Consider the following 24225-nt stretch of genomic DNA (forward strand, 5'->3'; position numbering starts at 1 on the left):
TTAAGCTAGTGTGCCAGAGTGACCATTTTAGAGCAGGGTGCACCAAAGTGACAGACTCATAGTCTTATCATCTTGCGTTAGTGAATGAATGTTATGACATCTATTGGGGTTTCCTCAGAAGACCATTTGTATTTACAGATAGTCTTCAACTTATGATCTCAATTGGAACCGAAACTTCCTTAACTAAGTGAGTCAGCCATTAAGAGAGTCATACCTAATTTTACAACTTTTATGCCCCAGTGGTTAAGTAAATTACTGAATTATGGTGATTGTTAAGTGAATTGTGCAGTCATTAGGCATATCAGGCTTTCCCCATTGATGTGTGGGTCAGATACCCCCTGGGAAGGCTGCAAATGGTGATCATGTGACCCCAGGATCTTGCAGCTTTCTAAATACATGCTGGTTGCCCAGTTTCCAAATTTTGATTAAACATGAAACTCAGCCAACTGAACATTCAAAAATGCATTACAAATACCATTGACTGGTGCTAATGGTTGATACGGTTTGCTGCATTATTATTCATCACACAGTCAGCCAGATGTTCAGTCTGGGTTTGGCATTTTTGTCTACCTATGTGTCCTTACCAAGGACCTGGGATAAGGCAAATCTAGATGTTTGATGGTGTTACAGATATCATCGCAGAATGGAAGCAGTTCCAAGTAAAGCTGCCTTCTGCAATTGACTGATGGCAAATTTGTTAATGCGTAGAGTGTTCAAGTGGTGCTCCAGATGTTTAGGGATTGCACCCAAGGAGCCTATTACTATTGGTACTACCCTTGCATGCCTTTGCCATAGTCATTCTATTTCTATTTGTATGTCTTTGTATTTTGTTATTTATTATTATTATACAATTGTATCACAGCGGCCAGTTGTTTCGCCGGATTTGGCATTGGTTACTAGTCGGGCCCCACCCAGGGGCCTAGGACGTTGTAACGTATTTTCATAATATGCGTGCAGATCCAAGCAGTGCGGCTTTTTGCATTTGACTGATGGTGATTTTGTCAATTTTTAACTGTTTTAAATGTAATTCCAGTGTTTTTGGAATAGCACCCAGTGTGCCAATTACCACTGGAATTACCATTTATTTATTTATTTATTTATTTATTTATTTATTTATTTATTATTATTATTATTATTATTAACATCATTAACATCATCAACAACAACAATTTTGCAAGAAGCCACATAACTCGGAATTGCCTATATATTCAGATGTTACCTTTACAGCAATTAGGTTCTTGGGGAGGACTTGAACTGTTAAGTTTTTACCAATCCTAGACTGTGAATCAAATTGAAGATTAGAACAACAACAACAATAATAATTTCTATGCCATCCATCTCATTGTTATATTTTTATAGTTGTGAATTGCTCTGAGCCTGTGATTGGAGCAACCATGTAAATTGTGTGAAATAACTAAGTAAGTCTCTGTTACTGGATAACTGTTCAAAGGTGTGAGATTGAGGAAAATGTTTGCTTCCTTGAAGAATCCCCCAAATGCAATTATTTAATATATCATTGTTAATAGAAGATCAAGGTCATCCTATTTGTTTGTGTAAATATCTCTGTTCCCTTAGCATGTTCAGAAGCCTGCTGGAATAAAACTATTGTTCAGAACTAAGCGTAAGGTTTACAAAGCTTAATCAGTTTCTCTCCGCCCAAATTCTAATAGCATTACCTTCATCCACAATATACTCTACCAAGCTTGGAACTATCACTGTGAGAAGAATGTTGTTTATTCTAAAATGAATAATCAGCTGAAATAAAGATGTGTCATTGCTACTCAACACTAGCAAGGAGTTGCATTGGTCATTGGCTTGAAAGAATAAAATCCAGAAATAAGGGATAAAATGATTCAGGTAGCAAATGAGATTTTTAGCTGCGTGGCTGGCTTCAGTTGAGGTAGCAGATGTTTAATCAGTTTATTTGGCAAAATAATCTTGTTTTGATTTTCTCTTCTCTCTCCAATCCCCAACACTGTGCCCTCCAAAGGGAATGTGATAGCCAAAACTATTGCCTGCCATAGTGTGAGAAATGAATGGTAAGATAGCTTGGACAGTTTCATTGCACCAGTTGTATATGCAACCCAACTGGTTTTAGGTCAGTGATAAGGCTTTTTTCAGTGATAAGACACTTCTTCCATTAGAGCATTAGATTGGAGTTCTCAGTTGTGTGTGGAGAGAGAGAGAAGTAGAAGAAGGGAGGGAGGGGGCATATCAAAGTCTCTTTTCATATGGATAGTGTCAAGTGCCAAGAAAATCAGAAGATTTCAAATGAATATCAGCAAATAGCCCGAGCATGTAAAGATGAAGTGAGGAAAGCTAAGGCTCACAATGAAGAAAGGCTTGCCACAAAAGTAAAAAAATAACAAAAAAAGCTTCTTCCAACATGTTAAAAACAAGAAAAAAGTTAAGGAAACAATTGCTCCATTGCTGGGAGAAAGTGGCAAGAAGGTGACAAGCAACAGGGAGAAAGCAGAACTATTTAACTCATGTTTTGCATCTGTCTTTACACAAAGGGATAAAACAGTCCAAGCTATCAAAAACAGCACCACAAAAATCAGATTAGAACACAAGTTGAAATAGGGAAGAAAATGGTAAGTGAGCACCTGTATACCCTAGACGAGTTCAAATCACCATGACTGGATGGATTACACCCCAGGGTTCTGAAGGAACTGGCAGACGAGATCTCAGAATCACTGAACTATATCTTTCAGAGATCCTGGAGCACCGGGGAACTACCAGAGGACTGGAAAAGAGCTGATTTGGTTCCCATCTTCAAAAAAAGGGGGGGGGAAACAGATCTGGGAAACTACAGACCTATCAGCCTGACCTCAATACCAGGAAAGATTCTGGAAAAGATAATCAAGTAACGAATTACCTGGAAGCAAACAAAGTAATAGCCAAAAGCCAACATGGGTTTGTCAAAAACAGATCATGCCAGACTAATCTTATTGCACTCTTTGACAAAGTGACAAAATTAGTGGACCAGAGGAAGGCCGTCAATATAATTTACTTGGACTTCAGTAAGGCATTTGATAAGGTAGACCATAACCTATTACTAGATAAAGTAGAATAATGTGGGCTAGACAGCATCACCACCAGATGGATTTCTAACTGGCTGACCAACCAAACTCAACGTGTAGTCCTCAATGGAACTGCATCTTCATGGCGGGAAGTATGCAGTGGAGTACCCCAAGGCTCTGTTTTAGGCCCAGTACTCTTCAACATCTTCATCAATGATTTAGATAAGGGAATAAATGGGGAACTCATCAAATTTGCAGATGACACCAAGCTGGCAGGAATAGCCAACACTCCAGAACATAGGCTAAAGATACAGAAGGATCTTGACAAACTTGAACATTGGGCACTATCTAATAAAATGAAATTCAATGGTGAAAAGAGTAAGGTTCTACATTTAGGCAACAAAAACGAAATGTACAGGTTGGAGTCCTAGTGGACAACCATTTAAATATGAGCCAGAAGTGTGCAGCAGCTGCCAAAAAAGCCAACACAGTTCTAGGCTGCATAAACAGAGGGATAGGATCAAGATCACCTGAAGTGTTAATACCACTTTATAATGCCTTGGTAAGGCCACATTTGGAATACTGCATTCAGTTTTGGTCACCACGATGTAGAAAAGATGTGGAGACTCTAGAAAGAGTGCAGAGAAGAACAACAAAGATGATTAGGGGACTGGAGACTAAAACATATGAAGAACGGTTGCAGGAACTGGGTATGTCTAGTTTAATAGAAAGAAGGACTAGGGGAGACATGATAGCAGTCTTCCAATATCTCAGGGGTTGCCACAAAGAAGAGGGAGTCAAACTATTTTCCAAGGCACCTGAGGGTAGAACAAGAAGCAATGGGTGGAAACTAATCAAGGAGAGAAGCAACTTAGAACTGAGGAGAAATTTCCTGACAGTTAGAATAATTAATCAGTGGAACAGCTTGCCTCCAGAAGTTGTGAATGCCCCAACACTGGAAGTCTTTAAGAAGATGTTGGATAGCCATTTGTCTGAAACGGTATAGGGTTTCCTGCCTAGGCAGGGGGTTGGACTAGAATGTAATGTATGCTAATGCTCTCTACAAGAATCTGAACTATTAACAGTCAAAGCAAATTGGCGGTAGATAAAAGTCAATGGAATTCAAGGTGGGCTGGGCTTAGATTTATTGTGGGCATGAAGGGACTCAAGATCAGGGTGGATTTGATTTAAATTATGATTTAAATCACTAGTAAAAAGGCTTGATTTAAATCAACTCGATTTAAATCATAATTTTTGAAGAGCAACTGTCATCTCTGTCCTGCAGCAGTTCCTCCTCTGACTCTTTGTTGACTCAACTGACAGTCCCAATATTGCAGAATATACAGCCTCATGCTACATAACTAAGCTCCATTTCATTTTCAATAAACTAACTTATTAACGTACCTTGAATAGAAAACCTCAGAGAGATTTTTACTCCAAAAGCATTTTATTAAAATAAATTTGATAAAAATAAAAAAATCTGATTTAAATAAAAAAATCTGATTTTTTAATATATTTTTTAAAAAGAAACATTGATTTTATCCACCCTGCTCAAGACTGATGATATGTTTGACCCCCTTCTCCGGGTTCAGCCTTGTCATCTCCTACAAGCACAGTTTGAAGATTAGTCTTCCTCAACCCGTGTCCTGAAATTGGACTGGACTAAACTTCCCAAATTCCCAATTAGCATGAGAATCCAACATATTAGGAAAGCATGGGTTAAGAAGGATGCTGTTAATTGTTATTTGGCATTGAGAACAGAAGTAATTACAATGTTGTTCCCTTATTAGTATGTTTCCTTGGTGATACCAGAAACATCTTCAAGAGCTCTATTTTATAATAATCTCTTTGCAATGCTTCTCATTCAATGAAATTTAATGGTGGATTTGATATTTACCAACTGTAAATATTTGTATTAGTTTAAAATTTAAAAAAATTAACTTTTATAAGCTACTTGGTTCTGTATGGTTGTTCGTGTTGGTAAGGCTGTTTTATTAGTATGCCTCTAGAAATAATCTTTTCCAAAATATAAATCTTTTTATAGGGATCTTAATGTTGATTTTCCTTGTACTGCTTTATTATGAATTATGGGTTCACAATTTATGAATGGGTGGCTATTTGATACACAATCATTTAAAATAAATAGTAACACTTTAAATAAATTCTTGAATATAGTCTTGTGTATTTGTTTTTGTTATAGCTACCAGGGTAGATCAACCTGAGCTTCGATTCAGATCCTAAGAAATTTTATCAGCAAAAGTATGTCTGTCTAATTGGGAAGGGGAAATCTCTAGTAAATATATTCAGAATTGTTCCAGCCCCTGTTCCACTTTGAAATATCATTTTTTTTCTGTAAAGTGGCAGAAATCCTTGTAACATTTATTTTCCTACTGAATTAATTCATTTATTCACCCTCCTTTAACAATCTGGATGGTGGTTTCTTAATCCTCTGAGACAGCATTTTAGCTTTTGGGGAAGAGAAGTGGGGGGGGGGGAGATCACAGAAAACTAGCTAAATGGCCAATCAATTAGCAAGCCCTTTGAACCTTTAGAAAGGTATTAAAATGAATTTAGGTCAGAATTGAGTATGTTTTTGAAGATGCTTTGGCACTGAGGGAGAATAGACTTGAAAGTTTGAAAACAAAGTTTTCAAACAGTTTTTCTTTAAAGTTTGAAATCAGAGTTTGTTTCTCCACATTTGTTGTAGGGAAAATAGTAGAAAATAAATAAAGTTGAGGCAGGCTTTGTTAAGTATCATCAACTTTTCTGGGCTTGTATATACATTTGCAAATGAGAGAAATTAGGAACCAATCATAAAATGACTGCATAGCTATCAAAGATAAGTAGGTTGCCTAATTAAAAGGCATAAATTAGGTCGAAACTCCACATGCCAAGCTTTCTATTTCAAGCCAATACAACTAAACTAAAAAGACTAAACTAAAAACTAACCTAAAACTAAATTATAAACCAAACTAATTTTGTGGAATGAAAGCTGATGAGCCTAGGATTTCATCCACTGGTCAAAGAATCCCTTTTCCTCTACACATTTCATCAAGATGTTGCCAGGACATGTTGTGCCATGGTTAGAGGCGCATGGGAAAAGGCCCTAAGGCTGTGTTCTCTTGTGTCACTTAGATGGGTGGCCATATAAATGCAATACAGAAATTAAGGCAGGACGCTGCCTATTAAAATAATGGAAATTTAATTCTAAACATATCTATGTAGAATGTCTCTGCTAGTCTCTGTCCGCCCTAAAAGAAAAGGAAAAAGTCTCTAATCCCCACAGAAAGAAATGTTCTCCTCCCTCTTTTTCTGAGATTTTCCTAAGATGGCGCTTTCTTCTTTAGGGTTGGAGCTTTCACCCAGGAAGGGTTTGATGCAGTGGTGGGTTCTTACCAGTTTTAGTGGTTTGGCGGCCTGGGTCATTGGAACTGGCAGCGACCCAGGCCTGCCATGCCCCCAAACTGGTTCTTTGGGCAGTGCCATCTTGTTTTTTGCTTCTGCGCATGCACAGACCAATTTTATTGCATTGTGCATGCGCGTGCCGCAGCGTGCCCATGAGCGAACCCGCAGTAGTGCCTGCCAGAACTCACCCCTGGTTTAATGTCCATCTAAATGTGGGAAGGACAAGCAACAAACAAGGAAGCTGAGTGAGGTGAAGGGACGTGGCCAAAGCTGTGAGGAGACAAAAAACTACAACAACAGGCTGGGATATATGAGAAGAGGAAAGAATCTGGGTAGACAAAAGAAATCATTCTTTCCTATGGATGCTTGTTTGCATATAATTGAGAAAGAGGGCCTTATGCCAAACGCAAATGGCCTTTAAAATTCATTTTGGAAGGTCTGAAGGGATTCCGCTTCAGTTGGCCACTACTGCTGCTGCTGTCAAAGACCCCACTACTAGAGCGGTGACAGGCTTTTAATGATGATGATCATTTAAAAAACAATAACCATGGATTCTGTGCTGAAGTTCTTGTTCTGTTACCAGCCTCTTTCCCTCAACCCTCTTATTATCTGACTCTGGTTTGCCATACTGCCTGGTGACATTCAGGGATTAGCTTCTGGGCCTGAAAGAAACAGAAATAGTTGTGATTCCTACCAAGCTCAGTTAGCAAATTCCTTGTCTCATTTGTAAGGTGCCATAATGACAAAGTGATTGAATGACTTTGGGGACTGTGGAGCTACAGTAGGCAGGAGGACTTGCTCACAGCTTGTTTCACACAGTGAACAAAGAGCCTTTCTTTTCAGTGATTATGAAGAAAAAGGTTTAAGAACATAGTTCACTAACTGGAGGTAAGTGAGCCCTTCCTTATTCTGCGCCTGACTATCCTCCTCTTCCTGTATGTGTGGGCACATATTTTTTTTATTTAGTTAGTTATTTGTATCCCATTTTTATTAATTTTGCAAATAACTCAAGGCAGTGAACATATTCAACAAACCTGCCTCCTCCCATTTTCCCATGCGCGTGAGGCTTTTTCAAGCAAGAAAACCTGTTAATCACTCAAAATACTTCAAATTTGGTCTCAGCAGAGCCCAGATAAGTTTAGATTTGATTCTCTGCCACTCTCTGTCTACACACACCATCATATACTCTTTGTCATCTGCCACAGTATTTCTATAAAAAGCTTTGGTCTTCCATTTTTTGACTATAAAAGTGATAATTAACAATCTATACTGGGGCTGTGTGTAGGGGTGCAATATTATAGATCAGGGGCATCAAACCTAAGGCCCATGGGCCAAATCTGCCCCTTGGGGTACTTAGATTTGGCCCACGGGGCCGTCCTGGAAACAGTGAAGGACTGGCCCGCGGTGTGAAAACGCAGCTTGGGAGGGTCATGTGCAGACCTCCCGAGCACCGTGCGTGTTCCTCCCAAACACCGTTTTCGCTGGCAGAGGGTTGTGGAAGGCAGTTGCAACCGAAAATGGGGCTCAGGAGCCCTTTTTTGCTGGCAGAGCGGTGGTTTAGTGGTTTAGTGGTTTATTCGACTTGTATGCCGCCCTATTCCCAAAGGGACTCAGGGCGGCTGACAAACCAGGAGGGAAGGGGAACAAATACAAAAGAATAAAACAGAAACAAAACAACAATACAAAACAATTTAAAAAGTCACAACAAGCACAACCAATTCGAGTAGGGGTGGAGCTCAACAGCCCCAGGCCTGCTGGAACAGCCAGGTCTTAACGGCTTTACGGAAAGCCTGAAGGGTGGCGAGAGTCCGAATCTCCAAGGGGAGATCGTTCCAGAGGGCCGGAGCAGCCACAGAGAAGGCCCTCCTCCAGGTGGTCAACAGCTGGCATTGGCCGGCAGATGGAATTTGGAGGAGGCCTCATCTGTGGGATCTAATGGGTCTATGGGAGGTGATTGGCAGAAGGCGGTCTCTCAAGTACCCAGGTCCAATACCATGTAGGACTTTAAAAGTAACGACTAGCACCTTGAAGCGTATCCGGAGACCAATAGGCAGCCAGTGCAGCTCGTGGAGGATAAGTGTAACGTGGGTGTACCGAGGCGCACCCACAATCGCTCGCGCAGTTGCATTCTGGACAAGCTGAAGTCTCCGAACACTCTTCAAGGGCTGCCCCATGTAGAGCGCATTGCAGTAGTCCAGTCTTGAGGTCACAAGGGCATGAATGACTGTTGTGAGAGCCTCCCGGTTCACATAGGGATGCAATTGGTGCACCAGGCGGACCTGGGCAAATGCCCCCCTGGTCACAGCTGACAAATGATGATCTAAAGTCAGCTGTGGATCCAGGAGGACTCCCAAATTGCGAACCCTGTCTGAGGGGCGTATAATTTCACTCCCCAGCCTGAGAGATGAAATACATGGCCAATTTTTGGGAGGGAAAAACACAAGCCACTCGGTCTTGTCAGGATTGAGAGCCAGCTTGTTCACCCCCATCCAGACCCTAACATCCTCCAGGCACTGACACATCACGTCAACCGCTTCACTGAGCTGGCACGGCGTGGACAGATACAACTGAGTATCGTCCGCATACTGGTGGTATTTTATCCCGTGCCGTCGGATGATCTCTCCCAGCGGCTTCATGTAGATGAGGACCCGGATTGTTGTTGGGGGCGATATGCTGACTCTGTAAACCGCTTAGAGAGGGCTGAAAGCCCTATGAAGCAGTATATAAGTCTAACTGCTATTGCTATTGCTATTGCTAGATGTTAAATAGGAGGTGGGACAGGACCGACCCCTGCAGCACCCCATAATTAAGGGGCCTAGGGGTTGACCTCTGCCCTCCAACCAACACCGACTGCGACCTGTCCGAGAGGTAGGAGGAGAACCACTGTAGAATGGTGCCTCCCACCCCCACCTCCCGCAACCGCCACAGAAGGATACCATGAATTTCATCAGCCTCAGGCCTGCCGGAACAACCAGGTCTTCGTGGCTTTGCGGAAAGCTGAAAGGGTGGTGAGGGTCCGGATCTCAACGGGGAGATCGTTCCAGAGGGTCGGAGCAGCCACAGAGAAGGCCCTCCCCCGGGGAGTTGCCAGCCGACACTGGCTGGCAGATGGAATTCGGAGGAGGCCTAGCCTGTGGGATCTGATAGGTCGTAGGGAGGTAATTGGCAGGAGGCAGTCTCTCAAGTACCCAGGTCCAATACCATGTAGGGCTTTAAAAGTAATGACTAGCACCTTGAAGCGAGTCCGGAGCCCAATGGGCAGCCAGTGCAGCTCGCGGAGGATAGGTGCAACGTGGGTGTACCGAGGTACACCCACTATCGCTCGCGGCTGCATTCTCGACAAGCTGACGTCTCCGAATACTCTTCAAGGGCAGCCCCATGTAAAGCGCGTTACAGTAGTCCAGTCTTGAGGTCACAAGGGCGTGAGTGACTATTCGGAGGGCCTCCCGATCCAGGTAGGGTCGCAATTGGTGCACCAGGCGAACCTGGGCAAATGCCCCCCTGGTCACAGCCGACAGGTGATGTTCTAAAGTCAGCTGTGGGTCCAGGAGGACTCCCAAATTGCGAACCCTTTCTGAGGGGCGTATAATTTCACCCCCCAGCCTGAGAGATGGAGTAAATGGCCAATTTTTGGGAGGGAGCATCAATAGCCACTCAGTCTTGTCGGGATTGAGTGCAAGCTTGTTCATTCCCATCCAGACCCTGACAGCCTTCAGACACTGCCACATCACTTCAACTGCTTCACTGAGTTGGCACGGGGCGGACAGATACAACTGTGTATCGTCCGCATATTGGTGGTATTTTATCCCGTGCCGACGTATGATCTCACCCAGTGGCTTCATGTAAATATCACCCCTGACATGAGTGACATCGAGCTGGTCCCACCCACTCTGGCCAAGCTCACCCGCCCCCCAAAATCAAACACAACCCTAATGCAGCCCTTAATGAAATTGAGTTTAACACCCTTGTTATAGATGTACATGGCTACTACAAAATTGAGATCCACAATAAGATGAGCCTAGATTTATCCAGGGTGGATTAGAATCAAAGTACTGATTTTGGATGGGATAAGAACAGCAACTTTTATCCCAGGCAAAATTTCTAAGTATCTCAGCCACTATTGCCCCACTGACAAGAAAATGTGGGCCATAGGAAATTGGACCTTTAATATCCAGTTTGCTGACACCCAGTGATTCTTCATTTGGAACTTCCTATCAGATGACTCAAATGAGAAAAGCTGAAATGAAGGTATGGCTCAGGTAGTAGATGACACCAACAGGAATCCATCCTGATGGCAGTTGGTTATTCTCCTGTCAGCAGATGTTTAATTTTAGTAATACTTGTCTGGTTATTCTGGATTCTTTGAGGTTTCAGTGACGTGGACAGGGCGTGTGAATAGATTGCAACTCTTTTTTTCCCAACTCTTGGTTCCATCTCTGTGATGGTGTCTCTCTCTCCATGTGTGTTTCCGTGCTGTAGTTGATTGATTGCCTGACTTTGCCATGTATGTGTATATTCCTTGTAGATAAACCACTATTTGAAAGACAAAAAAATGCTATTGAAGTCTGCTGAGAGGTCAAGGAAAGCAAGCATAGATGCACCATTCTGCACTTGTCAGAGATCATTGACAAGAGCAGCCAATGCTGTTTCTGTCCCATAACGAGGCATAAGTCCTGATTGGAAGGAGCCGAGAAGATTCCTTGCTTTCATTCATTTATTTATTTATTTTATTTTACTTTACTTTGGTGGCATGCTGGCCTTTTCTTAGCTTAAAATAAAATTTATATATTTACTGTGATTATGATATGAAACTATTCATGCTGATAATTTATAATTTATATTTTTTACTAGTTTCAATATGCTACAGTATTCTTTCTATGCATCTATGCCATTTTTTCCCCTTCCACTTTAATTTTGATGTAACAAAAGTTTTATATTTTAAAATGTCTGCTTTGGTAGTTAACTTTTTTAGGAGAATACAAAAATCTGAGGAACCAATTGGGAAAGCTTTCAAACAAACGAGGAGTTCATTTTTTATTATCTGAAGTATTTCTGATTTGCCTTGCAAACATTTGTTAGAACCTATCTATTTGAGCCAATAGCCTTCATTCAGATTGTTTATGGCTGCGATAAACTAGAGGTTACTTCTCAGTAAAATAACCTTCTTTAAAAAGATCTTTAATTCTTGTAAACTCGCTAACGATTATTTTATAGCAACCGGAGGAATTAAATAGTTCATTGTTGTTTCCTTTTTAGCTTTTTTATTGTGTTTCTGGAATGGTGTATAAATGTGGTTTATCTCTATGGCTCTGTTGATGGCTAATTTGTCTGAATGCCAAGCAACCAGAAATTCCCTAGCATTTTTTGGCATTTAGCTTCATCTAGGACATGCGCAGTGCAATAAAAATAATTCTGCACATGCACAGAAGCAAAAAGCAAGATGGCGGTGCCTATGGTGGCACCCTGAAAACTGGTTCGGGGGCATGGCAGGCCTGGTTCGCTGCCAGTTCCAGCGACCCAGGCTGCCAAGCCACTACTGGTTCATCCGAACCAGTCCGAACCAGTAGGAACCCATCACTGATCTGTTGGTTGTTTGTGATATGTTTATAATGTATGACAGTATTGCCCTTTTCATAACTTAAGTTGATCATGCTGTGGTGAATCGAGTGGACAGATGCTTTTTGATAAAACCATGTGGGTATCCGTCCATTTTGTTGGAAGATGTTGGATAGAGAATCTGTTTCCTTTTTCCTGCTGCTCTGGGTTGCTTCATTTTGCTTGTCATTGTGTGAATAATGTTCTTACACAGTTCCTCTGGTGGAAGGTTGGGTTGTTACTTTGGTAATGGAGCACTTGGTTAGTGGTTGATACAGGTCTCAGTTCTGAAAAGACCCTATGGAAAAGCCAGGTCTTTACAGTTTTCCAGAAGGACATCAGAGTGGGGCTCATTTGTGGAATTGCTAGTCCTATGAGGACTAGCATGCCTTGGTGGGCATGTTCCAGCTCCCTTCAACCGAACAATGCATTTTTGAAAGGTTATGCAGTGAGAGCTTTTCTGTTGTTGCTTCATTTTCTAAGAACACTGCTTTAGAAAGATATCAAAAGCTTGGTTTTTCAAGGAGCCAGGGACCAAGGTGTTTTGTGATCCTATAAAATGATGAAAGATGAGAGATGATTGAAACAGTATTTATGTACTTTCCCATTTAATGTTTACACTTTTCACACTCTGAGTGTTATTTTTATTGGTTTTTGAATATAAACTGCCTATGTCCAAATTGGTGGCAATATAAGACAAATAAATAAATAGCCTATCAAGCTCCTATGTTTAACTTTGTATTGGTTGAAGTATAACATTTATATTAGTGTTGTAACAGCTGAAAAAAATATCTTTCTAAAAATATATGTAAGATGGCATCTGACCAAATCAATTAACTTATTTAGCCCTGTTGTATTTACATATTTCATCTTATATATCTCATAGGTAATTGTTCTTCAAACTTGTTTCGGTTTCATATTTTTCATTCCTGGCAAAATGAATAGTCAGGCAAGAAAGTTGTAGGGGCTGGGATTCATATTCCATGTAGCTATATAGTTAAATCATAGAATAAGTTGTTAGAATACATTATTATCTTAAAAAATATCAATCAGAATAGCGCTGGAAGGGACCTTGGAGGTCTTCTAGCTCAGCCCCCTTCTCATCAGTGACTTAAGTTTGTATTGCCTGTGTATGTGCACATGGGAGGATTCTTTTTCTAAGAATTCATGGGATAGTGGGTTAAACTCTTGTGTATTTATACATGTTGTAGAAGGAGTAGAAAAACACAAATGGCTTTCACATTAAGATTGCTAATGTTTTTTGTTTTCTTATAGACAATCATGGAACAATTTAATCCTAGCCTCCGGAACTTCATATCCATGGGAAAGAACTACGAAAAGGCCTTGGCAGGTAAGTGAAATAACACTGTATTACTTTGTCATGGCTGTAACATGACAACTGTAAAAATGGCACCTCTTTTTTTTACCTTTGGTGATGGCAAAGGTGGGTAAAACTAGTAGTATCTGTGGAAAGTGTTGTCAGCATCATTCTTAGTGCTAAAGAGGCTTTCAGTTATCCCAGACAAGCTGCAAAGCAGTTCTTTGAATTAAGTTACAAGGATAGTATTCTTTATGACATATGAGACATGAAAGCTCTCTTAAGGAAGATTTCTTAGAGTGCTATAATACACAACATCTTCTTTACAATTATGAGCCGGTAACAGGCTGCTGGTTTACCAACATGATAATCCATTCTGTATTCTTAGGACTTCCGTTTTCTTAGTCTCTCTATGTCAGGGTGTCAAACTCATTGAGAGCCACATTAGGACTGTGGTTGACCTTGGGGAATGAGTGGGTGTGGCTGACTGGGTGGGCGTTTGAGTTCCGGAGCTTGAGGCCACTCAGTGGGCGTGGCTTTCTGGGTAGGTGTGGCCAGCTTGATGCCACTCCTCAAACTCTGGCATGTTTCCTCTTTGCATTGGGTAGATCGGGTCGAAGCAATGCGAGTAGCCTGGGCTGAGGCAACGCAGGTAGACGGGACCGAAGTGACATGGGCCGGCCCCTTATATTTTCCGTGATGGCCCTGCAGGCTGGATCCAGCCACATTGTGGGCTGTTTCTGGTCCGTGGGCCTTGAGTTTGACACCCCTGCTCTATGTCATTTTCTCTTTCTATACTTTCTTAACATATTTTACCTTTTAAAAAATAACAATTGCAGACTGTAGTGTTGTATTTGCCAGTATACAGTCTTATTTTTAAGCTGAAGTGGTAGAGATATGCAAAAGTTTTGAATGTAAATGTTTTTGAAATTGAAATGCCCTACATCAAGTTTAGAAGAATTGTTTTGAGTGCAAGATGCCCCCTTTCAAGTTCAAAATGAGCATTTCAATCATTTTTAAAATGTTTAAAGTTCAGTGTCACATAAGATGAAAGCTTGGAGTTAAAATTAGATAAAACTGGTTTCATGTTGTCAACTTTAGCCAGTGTGTCTATTGCAACTTTATCCACATTAGATGTAGTGGGATTAATGAATTAATTTACTTAAATCTTATGGCTTCAGGGCACAGGTAGTCCTTGCTTAATGACAAGTTGCTTAATGACTGTTTGGAGTTACTTTGGAAAGGGTGTTTTATGGTTTGTAAAATTCTCCTGACCATTGTAAAAGGTCACCCTGGTCTCCCACGGTCACATGACTGGTTGCAGCTGTCTCACATTTATGACTGGTTGCAGCTTTCTGTGGTCATGTTATTGCAATTTTTGATGTTTTTTTGCCACTTTTCAGCAAAAAGCACCAATTGGATATGCCGGAGTCACTTAACAATTAAGTGGTTTGCTTAATGACTGTGGTGATTCATTTTATGAACATCGCAAAAGCAGTTGTATAATCAGATCAGGTGACATGACCACCCTGATTTATGGCCAAAATTCCAGACACAATTATGGTCATAAATCGAGGACTATGTGTATTTCACATCTGCCTTTATTACACATGCAATCATGATAAGCTTCTTAGGCAAGATCACTTGTATCCAATGTTGTAGAGGAAAACAGGGGTCAAGCTGGTGAAGGAATGCAGGAACTGTTAACAAACAAAAGAGACAGTAAAGGGCTGTGGGAGGCAAGTGTTCCAACCCTAGGACAGGTGGAGACATGAAAAAGAGATCAAAATATTCAAAATAACCACTGTATAATGTAGATGCAGTAACCACATATTTTATATTGTAAAAGACAGTATTAAATACAAAATAGTATTTAATTACTAATCAGAGTGTGTTTCCTGAAAAATTTCTTCTTAAATGATTTCACAATTCCTTAGTTCCGTGATGGCAAACCTATGGCATGTGTGCCACCTGTGGCATGCGGAGCCATTTCTGAGGGCACGCGAGGCATTACCCTGTCAGCTTCAGCTTGCATGTGTGCGCTGGCCAGCTGGTTTTCAGCCTTGATTTTTGGCCGTTTTTCTCCCTACGGAGACTTCCCTGAAGCCTCCAGAGGACAAAACACCACCCAACACACAAACCGTAATCTCCGAAACGGATGTATGGTTTGCTCATTCGGCTGTTTTTTGCCCTCCGGAGACTTCTGGGAAGCCTCCTGAAGCCTCCAGAGAGAGAAAAACGGCCCAACGGGCAACCTGGAAGTCCGTTCCTGAACCTCCGGTTTGCGTGTTGGGCCGTTTTTCGCCCTCCCCAGGCTCCAAGAAAGCTATGCGAGGGGCAGCAAGGGGAGGGTTGCATGCGCACAGCACGGGGGCATTAAATTACAGGGGTGGGCATGCGAGTGCGTGTGTGGTTTTGACACTGAAGCGAAAAAGGTTCGCCATCACTGCCTTAGTTGTTCAATGACTTTGCCCGCTTGGTTGAAATGCAGCATTGACTAACATCCTTGGGATTTTTGCTTGCTGGTTTATATTTAAATATAATTTAAATATATTTGTGCCATGAAGTCAGTGTTGACTCTTAGTGAACCCATAGATCTCTTCTAGGATTATGTATCCCTGATTTGGCCATTCAGGTCTCTCAAAAATGCCCTGATCACTACTGTAATCATATCTGGCATCCAGCTACCTTGTGATTGGTTATCTTCTTTTTCCTTCCACCTTTCCCAAAGTTACAGGGTTCCCCCCCCCCCAAAGGAGCAGAGTCTCTTCATAATATGCTCAGAATCTGAGCTTAGTCCTTTGTTCTATGATTAATGTGTTTGTTTTCTTGCTGTCCATGGTATTCTCAAGATTCTTCCTCAACACACAAAGTTCAAAAGGGTCAATACTCTTTCTACCCTTCTTCTTTTGAGTCCACGTTTTAGCTTCCATAGTGCCACAAAGAAAATAATTGCCTGCACAACTCTGATCTCTGTGCACATCACAGTATCACTATATCTTTCCTAAGTCATTAATTACTACCCTACCAGGTGCTATTCTGTGGCTCTTTTCTTGACTGCTGGTTCCTTTATTGTTGATAAAACTATCTATCAAAAGGCTAAAAAGCAGAAATTATCTACCATTTCAGTGTCAGTTCTATGGTTGGTCGCAGTATCTGATATTGTTAGTTTGGGCTTCTGTACGTTTAATATGCCATTTTTCATTGTGATCTTTGGCTTTCATTACGAGGGCTTGCAGATTATTTGCATTTTCAGCTATCATATTAATGTCTTCAGCATAACATTATAGATTATTGATGTTTCTTTCACCAGTTTTAAAACCACTTTCCTCTTCTTCTAATCCAGCTTCCCTGCAGCATAGAGGTTGAATAAATGAAAGGATATTATATAGCTTTGTCCCACTGCTTTGCTAATCTGGAGCCAGCAGAATCAGACCAGTGTGAATATTGGATCTTCTGATTTAGAGAAATCTGTTAAAAACCAGCTGCTTCTTACCTTTGTGAGCCAACTACTTAGCATATCTTTGAACTGCTTTTTCAGTGGTTACTTGAGGTGCTGATACCTGCTAAAAGCCTGCGTTTTCTAAGGTGCAGACCAGGGTTGAAATCCTCCCGATTCGGCAAAACCAACAGGGACGATTGGCATTGGTTCTCTGAACCTGTGGCAAAAATCCCTTGTGGCGCTACCCACGTCCGCTTGGTTGCCCTGTTGCTACTCACCTCTTCCAGCAACTCGACCCACCCACCCAATCTGAACGTTTCTCCCTCCGTTCACAGTAGAGCTGCTGCAGCCTGTCCCTTTAAGGTAGACCCAGGGAGGGAGAGGGCCGGGGGGGGGACCATAATGGGAGCAATAGCTGCGCTGTGAATGGAAGAGAAAATGTTCAGATTGTCTCTGCCACAGAATTCAACGTTAAATGCAGCAGAGACAATCCAAACGTTTCTCCCTTCATTCACAGCAGAGCTGCTGCAGCCTGTCCCTTTAAGGTACTTCAACCCCCGAGAGGGAGGGAGCCAGGGGGGGGGACCATAAAGGGAGCAGCTGTGAATGGACTCATAGACATTTTTTTTCCCTACCAGGTTCTGTGGGCGTGGCTTGATGGCGGTGGTGGCATGTGACTGAGTGGGGGTGGTCATGAGTGTCATCGAGTTGGTCATGCCCACTCAGTCACAGGACCCCACCACCAAGCCATGCCACAGAACCGGTAGTAAAAAAAATTGAATTTCACCACTGGTGCAAACAGAACTGGACTTTCTCATAGCACGATAACTTGATACACATTCAAGAGTTGCACTTTTCCATTCCATGTATTCAGAGACTGAACTGCAGTCTTCAGAAGAAGCTGAAATATTGAAGCTTTGATTTAAATTATGTTTTGGTGATCTTTTGCCAGAAAGAAAATTTACATAAGAAGATATTTTTCTATCATAAAAATGCATGAAATTATGCAGCCCTCTTTTGATGACATTTTGACATACAATGCTTTTCTAGCTCATCAAAATAACAGGGAATATTTGTAAAGGGGTCCTTGCTATGGTCTGAGCTTAGTTGCTTTCTTACAAATATTTCATTACTTGAACTAGATAACATCATTATTATGATGTTACCTAGTTTGGTTAATGAAGCATCTGCAAGAAAGGAACCAAGCTCAGAGAGCACCAAGGAATTGATTCATATACCCAAGGATATCTAATAGACAAATTTGCAAGAATAATATACATTTTCCACATTGCTTTGGATCAGTATAAATAATCCTTGACTTACAACCAGTTGTTTAATGACTATTTGAAGTTACAACAGCCCCAGAAAGGGGGCTCCATGGCCCGTAAAACATTTCTGGCCATCATAAAACATCTTGGCAACCGGTTTGCATTTACTACCAGTTGCAGTGTTCTGTGGTCACATGACCACAATTTGTGAGGGTTTTTTTGGGGTGGGGTGGGGAAATTTCTGGTTAAAAAAAACATGCCCATTGAGGAGAATGGATTAGCTTAATGATTGCATTAGTTCGTCTTACAGCTTTGTGATTTGTTTTAATAACTGCTGTAAAAATAGTAATAAAAATAATTCATTCACATGAGGAATGTATGTATAAAATATGGATATTTGTGAATGCTTTACAGTTGAGTAGCCTATGCTATGAGATGAAAATTGTGTACTTACACTATATTGCCAAAAGTATTCGCTCACAACTGCTTCTGATTATTTGGATGGGTGAGCGAATACTTTTGGCAATATAGTGTATATATGCAAGATGTCTGTCACCAAAATCAGCAGAAGTAAAAAACATAGCATGATTTATGACAATGCAACTAATTTAAAATCCAGCATTTCAATACAATTCCTTTGTATTCTTGCACAGAAAACATTTATTAATCGAGGTTAAAATTAATATTTATGACTGTTCTGTGTTTTTATTCATGATAAATCAGTTACTTTGCAATTCAGATTTTTCAGAACAATTTTAAAAAATTGCATTATGCACATTTATCCCATACATATTTGCTTTTAGGCAAAAGGCCAAGAAGTAATCTATACCATTATCCTTCCCACAATTAAGTGCACATCCAGATATTGGTTAATGTAATTATTGCTGAATTTTGAGAGTTGTTACCCTTCTAACAAATTCAAGATGATTTATTATGAGGTCAAATTACGCTTTGAATTTTAAGATGCTATATAATAAAAGGCTGAAATGGTTATGGGCAATTTAGTTATGGTAACTATTATGGAATAGGCAGGAGGTATAAATTAAATATAGGGCAGACAATGAACTATAATGTCTGGGAATTCAGAATTCTGGAGACTAAGTGGTAGTAGAAGAACTAGGCACGGAGGAATTACAAGAAAAACTCTTCTCTTGGTTTGTCTGTGAAATGTGGAAAAGTACAATTTAAGGGGTTTACTTTTATTAAGGACTAAGTACAAACGTTTAGAGAACTATTGAACTTTGCCTTTAATTTCAGGTAGTTTTGAAGCAAATGGTAACTGGAATAGTTACATGCCAATATGTATTTGTATCACAACTGCAAAGCCCTAAACACTTATTGGAGGATCAGTGGGCTTTTGGAGGTTTTTTTTTTAAGGAACCAGTAATTATGCTTTGAAAATAAAAGAGGAATCAATTAACATCCTGTATTATGGAAGAGGGATGTTACTATATTAAACTCATTTAACAAAACTGTATTTCAAAAATACTGCATAACTTCTTTCATGCTTGGTCTGTCTTTATTCTGGATCTAGTTGTAGGAGAAATACATTAAGATATCTGAATGAGAATTGATGCTTCCACTCTAGTTTCATCTGATTCCAGCTTTGATTTAAAGATTTCCATCATAAATCTATAATAATAAATGGCAGTCTTTCAATTTGCTGCAATCAAATAGTGATAATGGCCAATATTCTGCAAAATAAAATAGTATTAATAGTAATAGTTTTAATAATAGTTACTTTGATTAATGTTATAATTATAAATGGTTATACAGTAGGATTACTATTATTAATGAAAATAATTGAAATATAAAAACTCATTTGTGTGATATTTTGAGAATTTAAGTTAAAATAAATATGGTGTAATGTTTTAATTTTATACTTTTTATTATCTAGGTGTGACATATGCTGCAAAAGGATATTTTGATGCCCTGGTTAAAATGGGAGAATTGGCCAGTGAAAGTCAAGGATCAAAAGAATTAGGTAAGTCAAGTATATGAATGATGTTAGTGTAAATTATGGGCATGAAATTTATTTATGTATTATTTTTATAAACAACTCAAGGTGGCAAGCATATTTAATACTCCTTCCTCCTATTTTCTCAGCAATAACAATTACTCTGTGCAGTGGGTTGGGCTGAGGGACTGACTGTCCTAAAACCATCCAGCTGAGTTTCAAGACTAAGGAGGGATTCGAACTCACTGTCTCCTGCTTTCTGGCCTGGTGCCTTAAATACTAGACCAAACTGGCTCTTGAAATTTAAAGTTCATTTAAATCACAATGCATGCCTTATTCAGAAAGTCACTAGGAGTCACTAGGAGTAAAAAATAACCCAAAAGTACTTTATTGTGGTTGTGGTACCACCAACTGCCCAAAATCCAATTGTTTCATGGTGTGGTGGAATGTAGTCTGAGCTCCCAGGAGGGAGAAAATGCATTTCAGAGGAATGAGAGACAGCAAAATTTTAGATAGTTTGATTGGGAAGAAGAAGGTCAATTTAGCTCCTCACTAGAGGCTCTCAGCATATACCTTTAATGATGTGAGGAGTTTGCTTTATTTTGGCAATGTACAAATATATATCAACATAGTGATTAAAATGTATCAAAATATTCAATAAATTTTAGAAAACAAATATAAAACCATAGTGTCAAATATCCCTGAACTACAAAATATTCATTACATGCAATTACTTCCACCCACTACTGTTTCAGTAAGTATAGTGAAGCATACAACTGCTTCAAATTGCATATTTGAAAAAGCCATGATTTTTTAAACTTCCTGAACATTAAAATTGGGAGCAGGAAGAAAGATTTTACTTTGTCTAACTGTGTCATAAGGAGCCAGACTTCAACTCCTATAGAACTTTCAAGGTGATTACCAGCATTGAGAAATGCACTTGGAAACAAACTGGCAATCAATGCAGACCCTTTACTATTGGTTTTTTCATGACACTATCAGGTGTTCCAATCAATATAGGGACTATTCCTGTGGTGGGTTACGACTGGTACGCCCCGGTACGGGCATACTGGTGCCTGCCGGGAGCACCGGGTACTGTTCCAGTACGGTGCTCCGGAGGGCCCACCCACCTTCCTTTCCTGTATTTGAGCTCTTCGGCGCTTCCATGCACGGAGCGTATGGCACCTGCGCAATGCTCCGCCGAGCAACTGGAGCGTCACAGAAGTGTCTCAGACAGAAAGTACGTATGTGTGCACTGCGTGCATGTGGGCGCATGTAGCACGCGTTCATGTGGTAGACACCCAGCCCTGTTGCATTGTACCGGTTGCAACGGGATCCGGAACCCACCACTAGATTATTCCCTATTTTGCACACCATAGTTGCAATTTCTGGATCATCTAAGTGATGAGAATGCAGTGACTGTAGCCAGTGGTATCTTCTCCCGGGCTTCATGTGTTGTTGTAGGCTCTTACATTGTGCTAAATACAAGGCAAGCCATTTTTGCCTTAATGCTTTAAAAATACAGTAAATAATACAGTTTAAATAAATTCAAATGCAAATTCAAATTTAATGAATTTATATACTGCCCAATCCCGAAGGACTCCGGGCGGCTTACAGAAATATATCTCTAAAAGAATAAAAAATTAAAAACAAAAAAGAAAAGCAGGTTAAAAAAGACACATCATGCACTCAATCTAGGCGGGGTTGGACCTCATGAGGTCAACAGCCCCAGGCCTGCCGGAATAGCCAGGTTTTAGTGGCCTTTCGGAAGGCCGAGAGAGTGGGAAGGGTCCGGATCTCTGGGGGTAGATCGTTCCATAGGGCCGGGGCAGCTACAGAGAAGGCCCTCCCCCGAGAAGCCGCCAGACGACATTGTCTGGTCGACAGCACCTGGAGAAGGCCCATCCTGTATGATCTAATCGGCCGCTGGGAGGTATGTGGCATAAGACAGTCTCATAGATATCCGGGTCCTAGGCCATGTAGGGCTTTAAAGGTGATAACCAGCACCTTGAAGCAGGTTCGGAGACTGATAGGGAGCCAGTGCAGCTCGCGGAGGATAGGTGTAACATGGGTGTATCTCGGTACACCCAATATCACTCGTGCGGCTGCATTCTGGACCAGTTGTAGTCTCTGAACACTTTTCAGGGGCAGCCCCATGTAGAGCGCGTTACAGTAGTCAAGTCTTGAGGTGACGAGGGTGTGGGTGACCATTTGAAGTGCCTCCCGGTCCAGGTAGGGCCACAACTGGTGCACCAGGCAAACCTGGGCAAAAGCCCCCCTGTTCAAAGCTGACAAATGATGTTCTAGTGTCAGCTGCGGATCCAGGAGAACACCCAAGTTGCGGACCCTCTTTGAGGGGTGTAAAGTTTCACACCCCAGGCTTAAAGATGGAGTATCTGGACTGTCCTTGGTTGGGCAACATCCATAGCCACTCGGTCTTGTCAGGATTGAGTGCAAGCTTGTTCACTCCCATCCAGGCCCTGACAGCTTCCAGGCACTGGCACATCACTTCCACCGCTACGCTGAGTTGGCACGGGGCGGAAAGATACAGCTGGGTATCATCCGCATATTGATGGTATTTAATCCCGAGCCGGCGAATGATCTCACTCAGCGGCTTCATGTAGATATGAAATAGAAGGGGGGACAAGATCGAGCCCAGCAGGACCCCATATTTAAGGGGCCTAGGGGTCGACCACTGTCCTCCAACCAACACCAACTGCGACCTGCCCAAGAGGTAAGAGGAGACAGTGCCTCCCACTCCCACCTCTTCCAGCCGCCGCAGAAGGATACCATGATCGATGGTACCGAAGGCCACTGAGAGGTCAAGAAGCACCAGGATAGAGGAATGTCCCCTATCCCTGGCTCGCCAGAGATCATCGGTCAGTGCGACCAAAGCGGTTTCGGTGCAGTAACCAGGCCTGAAACCAGACTGAAAGGGATCTATATAATCTGCTTCATCCAAGGTCCGTCGGAGTTGGAAGGCAACCATCTTCTCAACAACCTTCCCTAAAAAAGGGAGGTTGGAGACTGGACGATAGTTTTTGAGAATAACTGGGATCAGAGAAGGCTTCTTAAGGAGGGGTCTCACCACTGCTTCCTTCAAAGGTTGCGGGAAAGATCCCTCCTGCAGAGAGGTGTTTGCGATCCTCTGGAGCCAGCCTCGTGTTACCTCCCTGCTGGTCGAGACCAACCAGGAGGGGCACGTGTCCAGCAAACAGGTGGAGGCACTCATCGCTCCCATGGCCTTGTCCACTTCTTCAGGAGTGACAAGCTGGAACTCGCTCCAAGAAATCTGATCAAGGCCCTCCCTCGGCATCTCCACTGGTACTGTCCAAGTGGAATCAAGGTCCGTCTGAATCTGAGTGGCTTTGTCTGACAGAAACTGAGCAATTTCCTCAGCCCTTCCCTGCAAGGGTTCCCCCGCATCCCTCCCTTTCAGGAGAAAGCGGGTTATCCTAAACAGGGTGGACGGGCGGGATTCTGCGGACGCAATAAGAGCAGAAAAATGAGCAAAAATTTTGCCGCCCGTATCGCCACTAAATAAGTCCTAATAAAGGCTCTTAGTTGTGTTCGGTCGGATTCGGAGTTACTAGCCCTCCAGCGTCGCTCTAGGCGTCTCTTTTGGCGCTTCATCTCCTGGAGTTCCTCGGTAAACCAAGGTGCCCTCCTGGATCCACTGCCGCGGAGAGGCCGCAAAGGCACAATCCGATCAAGTGCCTCAGCCGCTGCTGTATTCCAAGCAGCGACCAAGGCCTCTGTCGGATTGTGGGCAAGGGAGTCAGGTATCTCTCCAAGCTCGGTCTGAAATCCCACTGGGTCCATCAGGCGCCTGGGGCGGAACCATTTAATCGGCTCCTCCTCCCTGCAGTGGGGGAGTAGCTTCCGAAAATCAAGCCTCAGCAGGAAGTGATCTGACCATGACAAGGACAAGATCTCTATACCCTTTAGCTCCAGATCACGTCTCCACTGCTCCGAGAGGAACACAAGGTCGACCATGTGTCCCGCTGTATGAGTCAGACCCTGAATTACCTGGGTCAAGTCCATGGTTGTCATGGAAGCCATGAACTCCTGGGCCACATCTGAGTGTTCACCAAGGGATGGCAGGTTGAAGTCCCCCAGTACTATAAGTCTGGGGAACTCAACCGCCAGTCCGGCTACTGACTCTAGGAGCGCAGGCAGGGCTGTTGGTACGTCAAAAACAAGCCCACTTGACCCCC

The 24225-nt window shown here is 41.9% G+C and overlaps 1 protein-coding gene across 2 annotated transcripts in view; it reads left to right on the top strand.

Moving 5' to 3' along the window:
- BAIAP2 (BAR/IMD domain containing adaptor protein 2) overlaps positions 1–24225 on the top strand; it is a 192332-nt gene that overhangs the window by 39532 nt on the left and 128575 nt on the right. For both annotated transcript variants that reach the window (XM_087710144.1, XM_087710146.1), the window contains exons 2-3: positions 13299–13374; positions 19949–20035. In XM_087710144.1, the coding sequence (XP_087566270.1) occupies positions 13299–13374; positions 19949–20035 (163 nt within the window). The remainder of the gene's footprint in view (positions 1–13298; positions 13375–19948; positions 20036–24225) is intronic.

This window comes from Thamnophis sirtalis, unplaced genomic scaffold (genome assembly GCF_051295495.1).
Source record: "Thamnophis sirtalis isolate CommonGarterSnake01/CBP01778 unplaced genomic scaffold, rThaSir2_p1.2 scaffold_3, whole genome shotgun sequence".
NCBI lineage: Eukaryota > Metazoa > Chordata > Lepidosauria > Squamata > Natricidae > Thamnophis > Thamnophis sirtalis.